This window comes from Saccopteryx leptura, chromosome 11 (assembly GCF_036850995.1).
Source record: "Saccopteryx leptura isolate mSacLep1 chromosome 11, mSacLep1_pri_phased_curated, whole genome shotgun sequence".
NCBI classification, from domain to species: Eukaryota; Metazoa; Chordata; class Mammalia; order Chiroptera; family Emballonuridae; genus Saccopteryx; species Saccopteryx leptura.
In genome coordinates, this window is record NC_089513.1 from 35,667,692 (window position 1) to 35,686,369 (window position 18,678).

Genomic DNA, 18,678 nt, shown 5'->3' on the forward strand with positions numbered 1-18,678 from the left:
ATGAGCTGGGAAACTGAGCAGTGGCAATGGAAAAATAACCATTTATCATGATCTTCTTCAGGACTCTATAGTCAGAAAACAGAGCCTAGCAGAAATGAACAGTTCTGCATTCTATTTTTGGATCTTCCTTAATACAGACTTGTCTAAGGAAGTTTCCCTAATCTCTCCAGTGCTCAGTTGATTCCCTGCATGCAAAGTTTTTAAAGTAGAAAGGGCATAATTCTCTCATAACAATTTCTATTAACAAATGATTACCAATAACAGGTACTAAGGTTAAGAACCTACACATAGCTACATGCATATTTTCACAATAAAAATGTTAACTTTTCTAGTCCATTAAATTTTTTTTTCCTTTTCTGCAACAGAACATTTTTTTAACTTTCAATTACAGTTTACATTCAATATTTTGTATTAGTTTCAGCATTAAATTCTTTATAGACAGATCAAATTTAGCACTAAACTATGCTCGATTGAAACAAACCTTGTTGCTGTCTCCCCAAGTTCTTGTAGTGGTCCATATTTATCTATGTACTTCTGACAAGTTCTTATGTGTGCCCTCATTTCGCTGAGGCAAACCTATTCAAAAGCAAATTCAAAATAAACTCACTATTGAAAAGGGGCTCAATGAAGTCTTATGTGACCCAGCTTAATTACTTTCATTTTTTCAAACAAGGTCATAGTGTGGGGTCAGCTGATTTAAAAGGATGCATTCATGACAACAGTACAATGAACTTAAGGCATTATTAAGAATAACACTAGTTTTAAATTTCTCTAATACCTTGAAGACCCAAATGTTGAGTTCCTGGATTTGGTTCTTCTAGAAAGCATATGTTTTTCTAAGTGGAAAAGCATGCATTAATTCAAATTTACTTTTTTGGTATATCATTACTGAAAATTGGTGATGGAAAGAAGTAAGTCGAATAGAAGAAGAGGAGAGGAAAAAGAGAGGAAGAAGGAGAAAAAGAAAAGTAAAAAAGAGAGGGAAAGAAAGGAAAAGAAAGAGAAATCAGAATAAATGGATGGATTTTAAATGTCCATAGTAAGTGAAAAGAAGCCCTGTGCTCGGGGAAAGATATAAATACCAAGGTTCTATAATATATCTAGTAACATCACATGAATTCACAATACACAGTATACTTAATGGCCTCATTAAGAGCTCACATGAAAGACAGCTCTTGCAGTCCATTTTTATCAAGGCCGAATAAAGGGCCCTTGTTCCTCCAGATATACATTCAGAGATCCTAACCATGAGGGATCTGTTGCTAACTAACACATATTCTACTCAACGTTTCAGTAGAAACTCTGATAAGATCTTGTGCTAAAAGAAGCTTTTACAGCTGTGGTAAGGTGGCCGAACCACACTGCTTCATTCTGCCTAAGCTACGGATGTTAAACCTCAAACTTGAAATCGATCACGTTAAGGAAATGGTTATAACTGCTTAACAGAAGACCAACAATAAAAGCAAATCCTTGCTTTGCAAATACCCATCTAAAAGCTGTAAAACCTAGCTAGGACTGATCTAGGTAGCTGTCTTGAAACAGACTGTCGTATACAATCTTGAACACCCAACTTGGCCCTAGTGCTCTCTCATCTCTTCACGACTCATGTTAAAAGTTTCTTCCTTTCTCTTCATATTCCTTTGTCAACAAAATTAAGCATTACTCACATAAATTATCAATCTGGGGACTATATATTGACAAATGAATTGATAAATTCGTACAGTGGCTACTCTATAGACCAACTTACTTAAGACATTGCAAGAGAAGGCAGAAAAAAACATAAGCCGCTGTGCTTGCTCTTAAAAGGGTGCTTCTAATCTGGTGGAGGGGGAAGAGACAAGCAGAGAAAACGTATTGGGGACGGGAATACGAAAGGGGGCTCAGGGAACTGAGCTCTGGCCTGGGCTCTACGGAGTAAGCAGAGTCTAAAATGGCTATAGAAGGAATGGCAGGGTTCCTGGCAAGACAAATTAATACCAAATGGAAAAGATGGATACTAAAAATACCTCAAAGGAAAATGCAAAATACTTGCAAATAATCAGAAAGGGTGGGGTGGGGGTGTTGAAAAGGGAAGGAGATTTCCAGCCAAAATAATTGAGAGAATGTTCTTGTGTGTGACAGACACCAATAAATATAAAGAAAGACACCAGGATAAAGAACTGGGTGATGAAATAACATCTTGAGTTTGTTTTTGTGCACGTTAAGTTTTATATAATGACTAAAATATCAAATAAAAATAAGCCATGATTTCTTATGATGAATGTAAAATCTATTGATTTTGAGAATTTCCTATATTTCAGACCATGCTAAAAGCCATGTTTTATTATTTACCTTCCAAACCACCTTCTGAGACAAATACTACATTTTTCCTTATTTTAGAGGTAAACAAACACATTAATAAGTTGCCCAAAATCACAAAGAATAAGTCAGAGCCTGACCAATGGTGGCACAGTGGATAGAGCGTCGATCCGGGATGCTGAGGTCTCAGGTTCAAAACCCCAAGGTTGCTGACTTGAGCATGGGATCATCGACATGACCCCGTGGTCACTGGCTTGAACAAGGGGTCACTGGCTCAGCTTAAGCACCTTGGTCAAGTCACATATGAGAAGCAATCAATGAGCTAAAATGATACAACTATGAGTTGATGCTTCTCATCTCTCTCTCTTCCTGTTGGTCTGTCTCTCTTCGTTTAAAAAACAAAAAGTGAGAGAATTAATGTCTGATCCCAGAGTGTCTGACTCCAAAGACCATTCATCAATTCTGTACCCAGGCAGCCACAGATTACTGAGTTTTATATAAATATATATGAAAAGCAAAAACACATTAAGCACTTACTATATGCCAATCGTTTTTTTCAAAGTGCTGGGTACACAGTTGCCAAATAGACATAGTTTCTTACCTTCATGGAACTTAAATCTGATGGGAATAACTGACATTAAAATAAAAAATCATAAAAGCATAATTACAAGTGTTAATAAGTGCTGTAAAGGGGACACAGAGTGCTCAGAGAAAGTGTAAGAGGCTATAATTTAGGATAACGATCAAGAAAGATTCTCTAAAGACATTTAGATCTTCAGTACATAATCTCTCTTTTGATCTCTAGTCTGGTAAGTCTAAAGATCCCCTATTTAGCAGTTCACATTTTAACACATCTAAAATTTAACCCTATGGGTCCTTCTCCAAACCTGATCTTCATTTTAACACCTTCACCTACTCCCCGCAGAAACCTTGCAGGCATTTTTGACACTTCACTCTCATTCACCCCCGCATGCAGTCAATTACCAATTTCTTTTGATTCGCTCTCCTAAATACACCTTGGAAAAAACCTCTTATTTCATACCTAACACTATGATCCCAATCCAGCTTCCTTACCGGATCCATCCTGACAGCCACCCAACTGGCGTCACCGGTCTTGCTTTCGCCCCCTCCAAACCACTGTCCACGCACACGCTAGAATAATATCCTAAAATACAAACTCGATCAAAAGCTTACACTTTTTCTATGACTCACTCTTGTATTTGAGATAAAATCTAGACAAAATCTTTTGCCTAGCCCCTAAAACCTCACATGACCTAACCATGAGAGCATTGTATCAAATGATAAATTTGCAACACGGAGAAAGGGGTCAAGAGAGATAAATACTGCAAAGTCTATAAGAACATAGGTGCAACTATGCCACTTGATTTGATAATAAAGGTATAGGTAGGTGGGCTGCAATAGAGTATCAGGAATAAAGCTCTCATTATAGGGCATCATGGGAGTCATGGGAAGAGAGGAAATGGAGATGGTCAATGAAAGCCATTTGTTTGAAAAATTAGGTGATGGTAGGAGTCAGGTGACCATTTTCCTGCGGTTTATACGTATGAAATTGGAGAAAGGCTAAACTTTAGGATTGGGGGTAGGATGAGGTCAAAGCCATAGGTGATAGCTGCATAACAATGTCTCAGCGGTCTAAGCTGGTAACCATGAACACAGGTAGAGTCACTTACCAGCATGTCACACTCGGTGCACTTCTGGTACTCTGATTTCATTCTTTTGGCTACATCTGTTGCTGGAACTCCTTCTGAAGGAAGATATGCCCGGCAGTAAGGACAGGTCCACTTATTGTTCTTGAGACTGGTAGCAATACAGGAACGGCAGAATCTACCCCAAACAAACCAAGGATACATCACTTTTCTTAAAAGTATATCAAAGCCACCACTACGTGTTCATTTGTGTAAACTGTATTTTATTTAATTTATTTTTTTAACAGAGACAGAGAGAGTCAGAGAGAGGGATAGATAAGGACAGACAGACAGGAATGGAGAGAGATGAGAAGCATCAATTATCAGTTTTTCGTTGTGACACCTTAGTTGTTCATTGATTGCTTTCTCATATGTGTCTTGACCGTGGGCCTTCAGCAGACTGAGTAACCCCTTGCTCAAGCCAACAACCTTGGGTCCAAGCTGGTGAGCTTTGCTCAAACCAGATGAGCCCGCGCTCAAGCTGGCGACCTTGGGGTCTCGAACCTAGATTCTCTGCATCCCAGTCTGACGCTCTATCCACTGCGCCACCGCCTGGTTAGGCTGTGTAAACTATATTTTAATGACATCTCTTACACTATTAAGAGCTGTGCTACCAAATTAAAGGTCCTTTTGTACCCTGCATTGATGACAGTTTCCTTCCCCAGTAAGATTTCTCTGGGGTCACATGTTCTTTCCATAACACTTATGCACTGCACACATTTAAACAAAAGAACACAAAGTGGTGGAACAGCATTCCTATAAATATGAGTTAAAATGATAACCCAAAGGATATTCACTTGTATTCTTTTTTTTTAATGCTACTTTACCTATAAAATATTTTAAGAAAATGTGTTTGCTCTGTAGAATTTTATGTGTTAGATAAGAAAATAGCAAGTTGAGGATGTAAATATATCAGATACTTTAAAAGTCTCTCTCTCTTTTTTTTTAAGATTGTATTTATTGATTTTACAAAGGGGAGGATGAGGAGTGAGAAGTCTCACCTCATAGTTGCTCTACTTTAGTTGTTTATCGGTTGCTGTTGTTCGTGCCTTGCCCAGGCAAGCCCAGGGTTTAGAACGGGTGACCTCAGCATTCCAGGTCAACGCTTTATCCACTGGGCCACCACAGGTCAGGTGATACTTTAGAAGTCTTTATAAAATAATTTTAAAGCCATCCCCAGATTTGGAAAATTATCTAATCCAAATTACCACTATTAAGAATGTCCTCCAAGTCAATAAATATATTCTCTGTTTTATTTAAAGATGATCATAATAAAATCTTAACAAAATTCGTAGAATACCTTGACCTATTTATGGAAACTGTTGAAGGTTAAGCACAATGAACTAAAACTGAGCATTTAGGTAGGTTATACACATTAGCATGATCTGATAGCTCTTAAAGTACTCAGCATGTAATATCTATGTGGGAGTATTAATATATACATGGGAAAACATTGTTTTTTAAAATTTGAGTATATTATACATACTGAAAAGTTCATTAATCCTAGGCACACAGGTCAATGAAATTTCACAAACTGAATACCCAATTCTAGCAGCCATTACTGATTCTTAAAATTACTCTCTTCTGCATTTGGCATAAAAATAATTCTGATTAGCGCACAGAGGAGGCTGATGTTCGCATAGTGTTTGAGGCATTTGCTTGATGTTTACGCCTGCACGCATCCATTTCCCCTTTTCCTTGCAATAGCATCCTGATTTAGTTTTACAGGAGCTATATACTTCTTACATACAATCTGGTGGGACCTCAATCAAGGTACCCACCACCCCCTGCTGAAGGTGAGAGCCCCTGAAGTGGGCCAGACTAGGTGAACCCTCTCTCTGGAAGATGAATACTAAATACTGTAGATTGAACGACAGAAAGACTGATTCAGCAACAACTGAATGGGACTGTACTGCTCTTTACTTAGAACCTCCCATCTGCCTAGGTTTCTACCCTTTCTTCTCCAGGTGTTTTTGTTATTGTTATTTTGTAATCTTTATTTTTATATAATTTCAAGCTTGATACACTGTTTTTTGTACAAATTTTTAAAACACCTTAATTCAAACATGCTCCTTCCTCCTCTTTTTCACCCGAGCTCATTACCGTTCTTTTTCTCTCTCCTAAGCACCAAGAGCCCTTCTTTACTTCTGTGACTTGTTTGCTGAGCCCACATAGCCCAGCTGGCTCTACCACCTCTGTAATTTTTTAAATAAACTTTCTCTTATAATTTAAAATAAATAAATAACAAATAAAAATAAAATTGCCCTGGCCAGGTAGCTCAGTTGGTTAGAGCATTGTCCTCATACACCAAGGTTGTGGGTTGACCCCCGGTCAGGGCACATACAAGTATCAACCAATGAATGCGTAAATAAGTGGAACAACAAATCAATGTTTCTCTCTCTCTCTCTCTCCTTTTCTTGCTAAGCCAAAATCAAATATGAAATGCAGAATCTTTAATGAGTGCCAATTACGTGTTACACATTAAATTAGGTGGTATTTTCATTTGATCTTTATAGCAACCATTAGATATTATCCTTATTTTGTTGAGGAACACAACAAAAATGTTGCGCTTTCTCCTCACTTGACTGATCACACACTGAAGTTCAGAGAGGTGTGACAACTTGCTGAGGTCACACAGCCAGAAGACAGTCATGCTTTTCTCCTCAAACAGTTTCAGGAGAGGCTCAAAGATTATAGTCTTTTTATTTTTTTAAAGTTTTAGGGTTTTTTGTTTCTTTTTTTTTTTAGATTTGTATTTATTCATTTTTAGAGAGAGAGGAGTGAGAGAGAGAAGTAGAGGAGGAGCAGGAAGCATCAGCTCCCATAAGTGCCTTGACCAGGCAAGCCTGGGGTCTCAAACCTGCGACCTCAGCGTTCCAGGTCGATGCTTTATCCACTATGCCACCCAGGGTGGGCCAAGGTTGTAGTCTTTTTTTTTTTTTTTTTGTATTTTTTCCGAAGCTGGAAACGGGGAGGTAGTCAGACTCCCACATGTGCCCAACCAGGATCCACCCGGCATGCCCACCAGGGGGTGATGCTCTGCCCATCTGGGGCCTTGCTCTGCTGCAACCAGAGCCATTCTAGCGTTTGAGGCAGAGGCCACAGAGCCATCCTCAGCACCCGGGCCAACACGGCCCGGGCCAACACGGGAGGGAAAGAGAGAAACAAGGAGGAAGGAGAGGGGGAGGGATGGAAAAGCAGATGGGTGCCTCTCCTGTGTGCCCTGGCCAGGAATCGAACCCGGGACTCCTGCACACCAGGCCGACACTCTACCACTGAGCCAACCGGCCAGGGCCAAGGTTATAATCTTTTTAAAGACACTTTAATCTCTGCCAGTGATAAGCAGAAGCAGCAAAATTATGTCTTTGATGTACCTGTACAAACCAGTGGGCTTTACATAGAGTATATTTCACAAACGTTTTGCACATGTAAGTATAAGTGACAACTACAACAATGGAAACGGTTAATGGATAATCATGAAAAGTAGCACATTTGAACCATTATTTTAATCAAGTCCCTCACTATAACCCCTCTACATCTATCTGTACTGTGGTGTTGCATGTGGTATGAAACTTTTAAGCAAGCATTATACAGATTTATTGCATTATGTGAAACATTAGTTGCAAATATGGTAAATTAGTCAATTAGCTGTATTTCTTTTAATAAAAGTAATTATTAAATGGAGAAAACATATAAAGACCAAGGTGTTTTAGAACAGACTGAATTTACAGATTGTGAGTACATGAAAACCACAACTTTTATTTTTATTTATTTATGTATTTATTGAATTTAAGAGAGAGAAAGAGAAATATCAATTTGGTGTTCCAGTTATTTATGTATTCATTGATTGTTTCTTATATGTGCCTTGACAAGAAATTGAACCCACCACCCTGGCATATCCATATGGTGCTTTAACCAACTGAGCTACCCAGCCAGGACCTAAAAATTACAACTTTTAAAAGTGTTACTTTAGAAAGGAATTGGATGCCACTGCAAGTCAAGCCTTACTTTCTGGGGTACAGAAGCAAGATTGCAGACCTGCTAAATTCAAAAGATGTGAGGTTAAAATTCTCTTCTTAAAGGTATGGTTACTAAATTCGAGAAATGAGAGCTGGAGAATTTAACATCCCTACCCTAATATACTAACATAAAATGTATGTGTGTACAGTATGTCTTTAAAAAATTTTTTTTTAATTTAATTTATTGGGGTGACATGGGTTAATAAAATTATATAGGTTTCAGGTGTACAATTCTATGATCATCATCTGTATATTGTATTGTGTGTTCACCACCCCATGTCAACTCTCCTTCCCTTCAATTGCATGTTTTTTAAGACCAGTTCAATGTTTTCAAAAATTCTGAATGAGTTGCCATTGCTTTAAAATCAGATTTCACACACAAACCCAAAATTCTGGCTTCTCTTGAAAAGCTAACCAATCTCCTGCAACTCTGGACTCAATTCCCAAGTGGCCATGTGGGTTGGTGCCCCCTCCTGTGAGGTATTCACCCTACATTATCATTTGTACCACTTGTAGCTCACCCCAGTTGAGCTTACTGCTCCTGAACAAATCACTTAGAAACTAGATAATGACTCTTAAGAACTCTGAAACCAGCTGGAAACTTAATTACCCTACTCCCATTGGTTATCTTATTAACCCCTTTTTGTTTCCATGAATTAAGTGACTGGCAAAGAGGTCAGGAATGTATTGGAGGGAAACAAGGAAAGAGTTGCTTAGGTAACTGGGTAAAATTATGTACCCAATCTTAAGAGGCCATTGGCAACATGTGACTGGTCTAACACTATTTGTGTTCTCAACACCAGACTGCCTCACTGTGGGTATGCCAATATGAAGCTGATGAAAATCCTGAGCTGGCTTGGTGAGCTTGAAAATGTGAATAGAAGGGGAGCTGCTATTATTATGCAAGGTGACAATAAGAGTATCAGGCTAAAATATTCCAATATAGGGCACTGAAGACACACCGACACTCACACCCCAGTGCAGCAATTCTTAGAGACAGGCCCTCCAACCACCCACTGTACCTCAAGACTTCCTTTGATGTGCTGTGTATTCAATTGGGTTACACTTCAAGTTCATCCTGGGAATCATTCAAAAAATCACTTTGCTTATCTTTACACTCATTATGTGTTGATTTTAAATTTAACCCTTAAGGCAAATATTATTTCCTTTAACCTGAGATCGTACAGGGGTGTCTCTCTATTCCCCTCAAACACTGTCCTCATCCTTCTTACTGTCAATTAAAAAGGGTTATCTAAGGCTGTGCTTCTCAAACTTTAAAGTAGACACAAGCCACCCAGGCATCTTGTTAAAATGCAAATTTCCGTTTATTAGATCTGAGGTGGGGCCCAAGATGCTACTTGTCCAAGAACAAAGGTTTTTAACAAGAAACTGGTCACAACTCTATCTGCCACTGTATTTAGGGTCTATTTGTTAGAGAATATATAATTTAATAGATCACAAATAGTCAATTTGCCTCTGACAATATTAATGTTGCTAAGTAAACACTGAGCAGTGGAACCATCAGAAGAGGCAAATTTCAGGCCAATTTAATTACAGCTTTCTGAAATTCTCAGTAATACAGGCACAGAGGAACCACCCTTTAAAAGAAACAGATAAAAAAACTATCATGTGCTCTTCTATTACTCAAACTACGTATCATCTATTGGCTGGCACTATGAAGTAGGTACCCCAACTTGAGGGGTGTTCATCAAACTATCCAAAATGCATTTTTTTTTTTATTCATTTTAGACAGGAGAGGGAGAGACAGAGAGAGAGGAGAGAGACAGAGAGAGAGAAAGGGGGAGGAGCTGGAAGCATCAACTCCCATATGTGCCTTGACCAGGCAAGCCCAGGGTTTCGAACCGGCAACCTCAGCATTTCCAGGTCGACGCTTTATCCACTGCGCCACCACAGGTCAGGCTATCCAAAATGCATTTTGTTTTAGAGTTGTTCAAGGCCCTGACAGGCTCAGTGGTAGTGCGTCAGCCCAGCATGTGGATGTCCTGGGTTTGATTCCTAGTCAGTGCACACAGGAGAAGAGATCATGTGCTTCTCCACCCTTCTCCTTCCCCGTTCTCTCCCTCTCTCTCGCTCTCTCTCCCTCTCTCTCTCTTTTCCCCTCCTGCAGCCATGACTGGATTGGTTTGAGCGCATTGGCCTGGGCACTGAGGATGGCTCAGAGGAGCCTCCATCTCAGGTGCTAAAAATAGCTCAGTTGCAAACATGGCCCCAGATAGGCAGAACATTGGCCCCAGGCTGGGGTTGCTGGGTGGATCCCTGCCCTGGAGGATGTAGGAGTCTATCTCTTTATCTTCCCTCCTTTCACTTTGAAAAGGAAAAAAAAGAGTTGTTAATTAATTCAACTGATATTTAACACCTACTAAGTGCCAGGTTTTAAAGAAATGCAACATGGAAAGCAGCATTCCTTTTTTAGAGCAATGGCTTCCAAGGATTTTTGAAGCCTGATAGTACAAATGACTTCTTCCATCTCATTTTACATGACACTTACCCAAGTACCTTGGAAAAAGGAAGTGTCCTATATACATATGTTTTTAGCATCAGGAGCCTGGATGATTCATATTTAAACTGCAAAATTTCATCTAAAGTCAAATAACAGGTCGAATATTATGTCGACAGTGATTTGCAATCATAGCGGAACTTCCACAAACTCCCATTACTCAATTCAAGTACCTGCATCTATGAATGAAAGCACTGATGTGTATTTCCAGGTCAGTTTAAAACTCATTAGTTGATTTTCATACTCTACTCAAAAAATCATTGATTTGGTATAGGCTGTATTGCTTATACTTGACCACAATTTAATGCTTTGATCCATTTACCCGAGAGCACTTCAGAATTATGCTCAACAATTCCATTTAAAAAAAAAAAGTAGACAAGTGTTGTGACAGAGAGTGATTGACTACATCAGTTCAATGGAGATGTGGCTCTTTGTACCTTACACTGTTCTCCAGTTAGTACTTAGCTCTATTAGATCTGTTCTCAACCTCTTAGCCCTTTTTAAATAACTCCCTTACCTCTAGTTCTGATCTCTTTCCCCAAACCCACTCTCCCAGGGTCTCTGGGGTATTACACACAGATATCTCCCTCCCTCCCTAGGACTATTATACTTTCAACAGGCCCATCACAAGTTTATTCACTTGCTCCTGAGCTAAACTCTCCCCCCCTTTCTTGTCACCTGTTTGGGGATTATCTTGAACTACTATCTTCCCTTATCTACCATATCCTATTAGACAACACATGTCTTTATTTCTTTTAAATGTAAATCAGATTCCCTTTAAGTTTCATTTAAACAGCTTAACTTGTCTACTACCTCTTTTCCCTAGCTGGAAGATAACAGAATTTAAGGCAAAGATAAAGAAACCTCTTCCCCAAGTGTATTTTTACAACTGATACAGTGATATAAATAAATAAAGCCATTCTGAAATGATAAAACTTTAAAATGGAACTTCTTAAAGTTTACCTTTTGTGATCCAATTTTTTTTTCAGAAAAAAAAAAAGAGATAAGAAATAATACCCTTTCATGGGTTTCTGCTTTGTGAAATGACTTTGAAAGAAATACAAACTATGCTTTGAGTCTTTATTATGGGCTATTTGTACATTTTAAATAGTCATAAAATTCCATTCCTCACCCCATTTTTACAAATGAAACAGATTCAAGGAGATTAACCAAAGGGTTGGTCATCATGTAGCTGATAAGTGGCAGAGATAAATTTCAATTCCTGCTTCTCTATCAAGCCCACTGTTTCTATGTATCACAATACAATTTACAAAGTACACACATATTCACTCAAGGTATTTTAGTCGTTGTTATATTTGCTTGACTTCAAATAGGCTTAAATGACCTAGTTCAACAAGTTTGGAAGTTAGCTCCAATATGGGATAATATGGAGAAGTCTCATTTGCATTACTTAATTTTCTAATTTAAGTTCAATGCAGTAGAGTAATTGATTTAGGACGTACAAATAGTGTTAACAGCACTCACGATCTCCAGCGCAGAAGGGACTGTAATTAACATTTATAAAGTGGAAGGGGCCCAAGTAAATTTGCCAAAAGGAGGAATATGGAAATTTTGCCCACAGCCAGAACAATGGACATAGATTTGTCAAAACAAAGAACAGTAATGTGAGGGAAGGCCGTTTGTCCAGTCCTGGCTGTTACACTTCATGACTATTTTTCCAGTTGCTGGTTTCCTATTCACTCTAACAAAGAAAAAGATTAAACAAGACTTAGCATTTTACAAATTTAAATTATCCTTTAGCAAAAGCAAAAGCGCAGCAAACAGTAAATTATACTATTCAAAATCCAAACCAGGGAAAACAATCTCCAATCAGATAATCTCCAGTACTCAATAGCAAAGCTGCTCATTTCAATTCTACAAAAGAAATCTTCAAGACTTGATAACAACCATTGTGCATCTTTGGTACAACTGTTAAGTTTTAAAGCTAAATTTGAATGAGGCTGTTACTATCCTGAACAAATCGATGTACTTTATACTGTCACACAACATTATCTTGATTTCCATACTGGCCTTGGAATAGTAAGTAAATTAGCTACAGCTGGACAGCTGGGAAAACAACATCAATAATCAGACAGAAGGTAAATTAGCCTTGAGTTTAAAGTACAACGCTGAAACAACAGTCCTTGAAAACAGCCACAGAATAATGCCCAGGACACTCCTTATTTCAATATTGTGTAGGCTCAAGATTTTTCTCCCCATAGCTCACTGCTGGGCTTTTCAGTGGTAAAAACCACTTCTCATGTACTAGGTTACAGGTGTCAAGGACCAGTTTTTGGAAACATTTTCTGCACTTACATTTAGAATACAGTGCTTCTCTTTTGTGGGTAAGTCTAAAGCACTTACTAGCCTCTTTGGTAATGCCTGGAGCTTCATCAAACTCGAGTTAGTGGGCGTTACAAAGAAAAAGTTAAGTGGGCTTCCGCTCTTGCTCACTGCAATCCCCACTCCCACACACACTCAGTCACATACCCGTGCACCCGTGAAAAGAAGGCTTCTGAGTAAACAAACACAAATTCACTGATGCAACTCCCCCTACCAGTGACTCAAGCACATATTAAGGACGTGCCAATTTTATATAGAGCTTTTGTTTTTAAACGCTTCTTAGAAACTACCGCGGTTGTGCGCCAACAGCGCGTTTCAGTTACATAGCAGGTGATGTTTAAGAGTTATTTTTATCTACACTTTGAATCGATGTGCGGAGGCGGTGCGTACAGCAGGTAGCCGCAATCTCCTGGGTTTTAAACGGTTATATTCATGGGCTTAGTGCTAACGTTCAAGCCCCAGACCCCAACCCGGACAGGTTGTTGAACTCTAACACTCCAATGAGTCACTTGAACGTTCCAGTTTCAGACAATCTTGGAGGGGTGTGGTGTCAGCATTAGGAAAGCGAGGCAGGTTTGGGAGGGTGGAAAAACGTTTTGCACAGGTCCTTGTTTGATCAAGAATTGAGCTTCAGCGGGCGTTCTGGAACACGTGCACACAGCCAGGAAAACAAAACCGACAGGGGGGAGGGGAGCACAGCCGGATTAACGGAATTCGGCGGCATAACTGTGCTCTGCGGGAGCCCGCTGCCTTGTGCCAAAGCGGGTGCCGATTCTCCTGCCAAAACACCCTCCCCAGGCGGCTGGCGAACCCTGGCCCTTTGCGGGTCCTGCTCCCGTGATCCCCATTCCTGGGGCTCAGAACCTAGGCTTCGGAAGGAAGCAGTTCTAGGGGAACTGCAAGGCCCGCTTTCTGCTGGCGTTTTTCTTTTTTTTTCCCCCTCCTGAAATCCTGTGTCACCTTACGACTGGGAATTTTCTCCAGTGGCCCGCTCCCAATGGGTCCCAATTTCTCCCTGCTCGTTTCTGAACTTCCCCTCCCAGTGCCCTCGGCTCCCTCAGCGTCGCGCGTCTCAGGAGGTGGGCGCGCAAACCGAGCTACCCCGGCACTTACACGTGGCCACAGCGGGTTCGGACTGGCTGGTGCAACACCTCGAGGCACACGGAGCAGTCGAAAGACGTGACGGGCAGCTCCGGACCCCCTCTGCGCTCCAGGGCCCTCGGGGTGGCGGTGGCGGGCGAGGATTTGCCGCTGTCGCTGCTCAGCACGGAGCCCATCGCCGCGCGTCTTACCCAAACAGCTGCCAAGAGCCCAGTGCCTGCTGCCGGGTTGTTTTGTAGTCCTGCGGTGGAGGAAGGAAGTCCCAGCCCAGCTGTGATCACCGCCTCCCAGCGCTCCCAGCAAACGCCGTCTAGAAGCAGTCCGCGTCGCTGCGCCCAACCTCGGTCTGGGCAGGCGAAGTGCGCGGCGGCGAGCCAGAAATTTTCGCGTGCTGCCTGAGTTGAGGCGCGGAGGCGGAGGCTGCATCGGCGCGGTGCAAGCTGCAATGCATGTCTCCTGGTCCTGGGAGGATTGAAATTTGAAACCTCAACTGCAGAGCGGAGGACCTGGTTGAGCAGTGAAACTTCCAGGCTGTTGTGCCCAGGCCATCTTCTCCAGAGTCTCAAGTTAAGGAAAGAACAGAGTTGGTCATCCTTTCTGGGAATCTGAGAACACCTACTTGGAAGGTGGTGGTCCCATTACTCCTGCAAAGTTGATCGATAACTGAGCATCTCCTAAGACAGTGCTAATCATTACTTCAGTCATTCAATCAATACTCCATTAATGGAGAGGTGGCATGGAGTAGTGGAATGAGTTCTGACACCGCATTCGAATGCCAACACTAAGAAATTCTAGTGCTAAATTCTTTGATCCCCACTTTCTTGGGCTCAGGGTCTCTTGCTATTGTTTGTATTCTCTGCTTCATCCTCTTTTCAACATAACCAAATATATCATTTCTTTTTTTTTTTTTTTTTTTTGGTATTTTTTTTTTTTGTATTTTTCTGAAGCTGGAAATGGGGAGAGACAGTCAGACAGACTCCCGCATGCGCCCGACCGGGATCCACCCGGCACGCCCACCAGGGGCGACGCTCTGCCCACCAGGGGGCGTCGCTCTGCCGCTACTAGAGCCACTCTAGCGCCTGGGGCAGAGGCCAAGGAGCCATCCCCAGCGCCCGGGCCATCTTTGCTCCAATGGAGCCTTGGCTGCGGGAGGGGAAGAGAGAGACAGAGAGGAAGGAGAGGGGGGTGGAGAAGCAAATGGGCGCTTCTCCTATGTGCCCTGGCTGGGAATCGAACCCGGGTCCCCCACACGCCAGGCCAACGCTCTACCACTGAGCCAACTGGCCAGGGCCAATATATCATTTCTTAATTCACACACTTAATTAGACTTATTTAGTGCCCACTACATGCCAGATCCAAAGAAACAATATCCAGATCTCACAGAACTTAAAGAGAAACCAGCCTGGCAGGTGGCACAGTAGCTAGAGCATAGTCCCAGGTCACAGGCTGGATCACCAAAGTGCCAGGGCAGGGATGAGAAGCAATATAATCAATGGATGCACAACTAAGTGAAACAAGGCTTTAACGTTTCTTTTTCTCTCAAAAACAAAAATAAAACAAAACCCATTTATTCTGAGATAAATATAGTTTCACATGCTTACTAAGATATATATAATACATACAGAACTACATAATATAATAAATAATACATATAACACATAATAATCCCATACTGGACCCAGTTTCTTCAGACTTGAATTTTAATGAGAAGATATAAGTAATCAACAAATAAGTGAACAAGATCATTTCAGATAATAAGAGCCATGAGGAAGATAAAACATAGAGTGAGGAGGGGAAAGGGAGGGAAGGTCACAGAAGACTTTCTGGATGAGGTGACATTTGAGCAGAGTCATGAATAATGAAAAGGAGTCCGCCATTCAAAGATTTAGGAAAAAAGCTTGCTAAGCCCTGGGTACAGTGAGTGAAGCAAGAACAAAAAACAGAAAGCTGGGGCATAGGGGCCCAGGGGTGTAGATGGGATGAGATGAGGTAGGAAACAGGCCTGATCATCTGCACTCTCACAGGCCTGGACCAATAGCTTGGATTTTATTCCGTGTCATGATTTTATTTAGTCTGACTGCTCTGTGGTTTCAAAAAGACAGGAACACAATATGAAAGCAGAGAAGCCAGTTAGAAAGCCATTGAATTAGTCCAAGTGAGGATGGAAAAGGCCTGAAACAGGGAGTTGAGTATGTGAGAAATGGACAGGTTTGGAGTATGTTTAGGAGAAAGACCTAAAAGGGCTTGCTCATTGAATTGGGTATCTTTAAAACAAAAACTGTCCCTTGATCCCACATGTCTCTCGCTCTTTTCCAATGTCCTCTTTCAGGCCAAATGTCCTGACCTGATTCTCTACTTCTTATGTCTCCAATTCTTAATTATCCCCTCTTCATCTTGTCCAACCTGGGTTCTGAACCAATGGCTCTATCTTCATCTGTCTAAAAACTATTTCATCACCAATGACACTGGTGGGTAGTCTTGATGTGGCTAAATCCAATAGACTCTTTTCAGTCCTTTTCTTCCTTGACCCATGAATTACATTTGTCAGTGTTGATCGCTCCCTCCTTTTAGAAACAATCTTTGGCTTTCTTATTTTTTTTCTGGCTGCTCTTTCTCAGTCTCTTTCGCTGGCCTCTCCCTCTCCATCAAAAGGCTAAGTGCTAGAAATCTAAAGATTTTGTCTTAGGAACTTTTTTCATTCCTTCCCTAAGTATCTCAAAAACTACATAGATTCTCTTAACCATCTCGATTCCAAACACATTCAAATCTTTATCTCTACTCTAGGCCACTCATATGCCCAACTGTTTACTTGACATAACCACCCAGTTGTTATAGGCACCTTGGACTCAACATGTCTAATAATAAATTCACTTTTGTACCCTCCCATCTGTTCCACCTCCATTTGTTTATCTTTGTCTTAGTAAATGGCACTACCACCTACTCGGTGTCTCAGCCCTGACACCTGGGAGCCATTCTTGATTTCTTCTTCTTCCTCATTCACATTGAATCAATCACAATCACAGATTTCTGCCTCCAGTACATCTCTCAGTAGTTCTTGAATTGTTTCATTTTTATCTATTTCCGTGGCCAGCTACCACTTACTTTAAATCACTGCATTCTCTTGTGTGATTGTTGCAGTAGTTCTTATTCGTTCCACTTGCATTCACTATTGCTGCTGTCCAAGCTATTATCCACATTGCAACTAAGTGACCTTTTGAAAAGCAAGTACCTTATGTCATCCTATGCTCAAAACCCTTTCATGGCTCTCCAAACCCTTATAATTAAATTCCAAATCCTTAACATGATTTATAAAGCCCTGTAAATTTTACTCTCTCAAAAACTATAATCAGTCGGGACCTATTTAGTGGCAGGGAATAAAAATTCAACAGAAAGTGCCTTACTCAATAAAGATATTTATGAACTTAAATAGTAAATTAGTCCGGAGGTGAACAGTTCCAGAGACAGCTCGGCAGTTCCATGATGCCCTCAAGGTCTCAGCCCCTTGCCATCCCTGGCGTGTCAGTAGTGTCTTCTTTGTGGCAGAAAGATGGCAGAGATTGCTCCAGTAATCACAGCGACACACAGCAATCTCTAAAAACAGAAAAGAAAGACAAGGCTTCCTCTTTCTAACTCTCTCTTCTCTTAAACAAAAGGAAAATGTTTCCTAGAGGCCTCCTTCTGTCTGCTTCTACTTATATCTTATTGGTCCACACTGAGCTCCATGACCATTTAAAAAAATTATTTTTATTAAATTTTTTAATTTATTGCGCCAACATGGATTCAAGTGTCCCACTCAGTATAACACCCTTACCCCCCAACAATGTGCCCCCTATTGTATTCCCTTCCCCTCATCTTTCCCTCCTCCCCTTTCCTCTGAGATTTGCTGTCCTGTTATCTGTATCTATGTGTTATGTAAATATGTTTTCACTAATCCCTTCACGCTTTCTGATCCCATCCCCTCATCCCCCTTCCTTCTGACAGTTGTCCTGCTGTTTCCCATGACCCTGCCTCTGCCTCTATTCTATTTCTCAGTTCATTAGATTCCATATATAAGTGAAGTCGTATGATATTTGTCTTGCTCTGCCTGGCTTATTTCATTTAGCAAAATAATCTCCAGGTCCATCCATGCCATCACAAAAGATAAGATTTCCTTCTTTCTCACCGCCGCATAGTATTCCATTGTGTATATGTACCATAGCTTTTTAAATCCACTTGTCCACTGACGGACACTTCGGCTGTTTCTAGATCTTGGCTATTATTAATATAAACAATGCTGCCATAAAATGGGGGTGCATATCTTCTTTTGAATTAGTGATTTGGGATTCTTAGGATATATTCCTAAAAGTGGGATAGCTGGGTCAAAAGGCAGTTTCATTTTTAATTTTTTGAGGAAATGCCATACTGTTTTCCACAGTGGCTGCACCAGTCTGCATTCCCACCAGCAGTGCAGGAGGGTTCCCTTTTCTCTGCACCCTGTCCAGCACTCCATGACCTTTTTTTTTTTTTTTTTTTTTTTTTTACAGAGACAGAGAGAGTCAGAGAGAGGGATAGACAGGACAGACAGACAGGAACGGAGAGATGAGAAGCATCAATCATTAGTTTTTCGTTGCGCATTGCAACACCTTAGTTGTTCATTGATTGCTTTCTCATATGTGGCTTGACTGCGGGCCTTCAGCAGATGGAGTAACCCCTT

At 40.9% G+C, this 18,678-nt stretch overlaps 1 protein-coding gene across 1 annotated transcript in view; it reads right to left on the reverse strand.

Moving 5' to 3' along the window:
* Positions 1-14,391, reverse strand: part of RNF125 (ring finger protein 125) — a 30,480-nt gene extending 16,089 nt beyond the window's left edge. The window contains exons 1-3 of the mRNA XM_066353364.1: positions 13,998-14,391; positions 3,990-4,143; positions 482-576 (exon numbers count right to left, since the gene is read on the reverse strand). Coding sequence (XP_066209461.1) covers positions 482-576; positions 3,990-4,143; positions 13,998-14,161 — 413 coding nt within the window. The 5' untranslated portion in view covers positions 14,162-14,391. The remainder of the gene's footprint in view (positions 1-481; positions 577-3,989; positions 4,144-13,997) is intronic.
* Between the last annotated feature and the right edge of the window lie 4,287 nt (positions 14,392-18,678).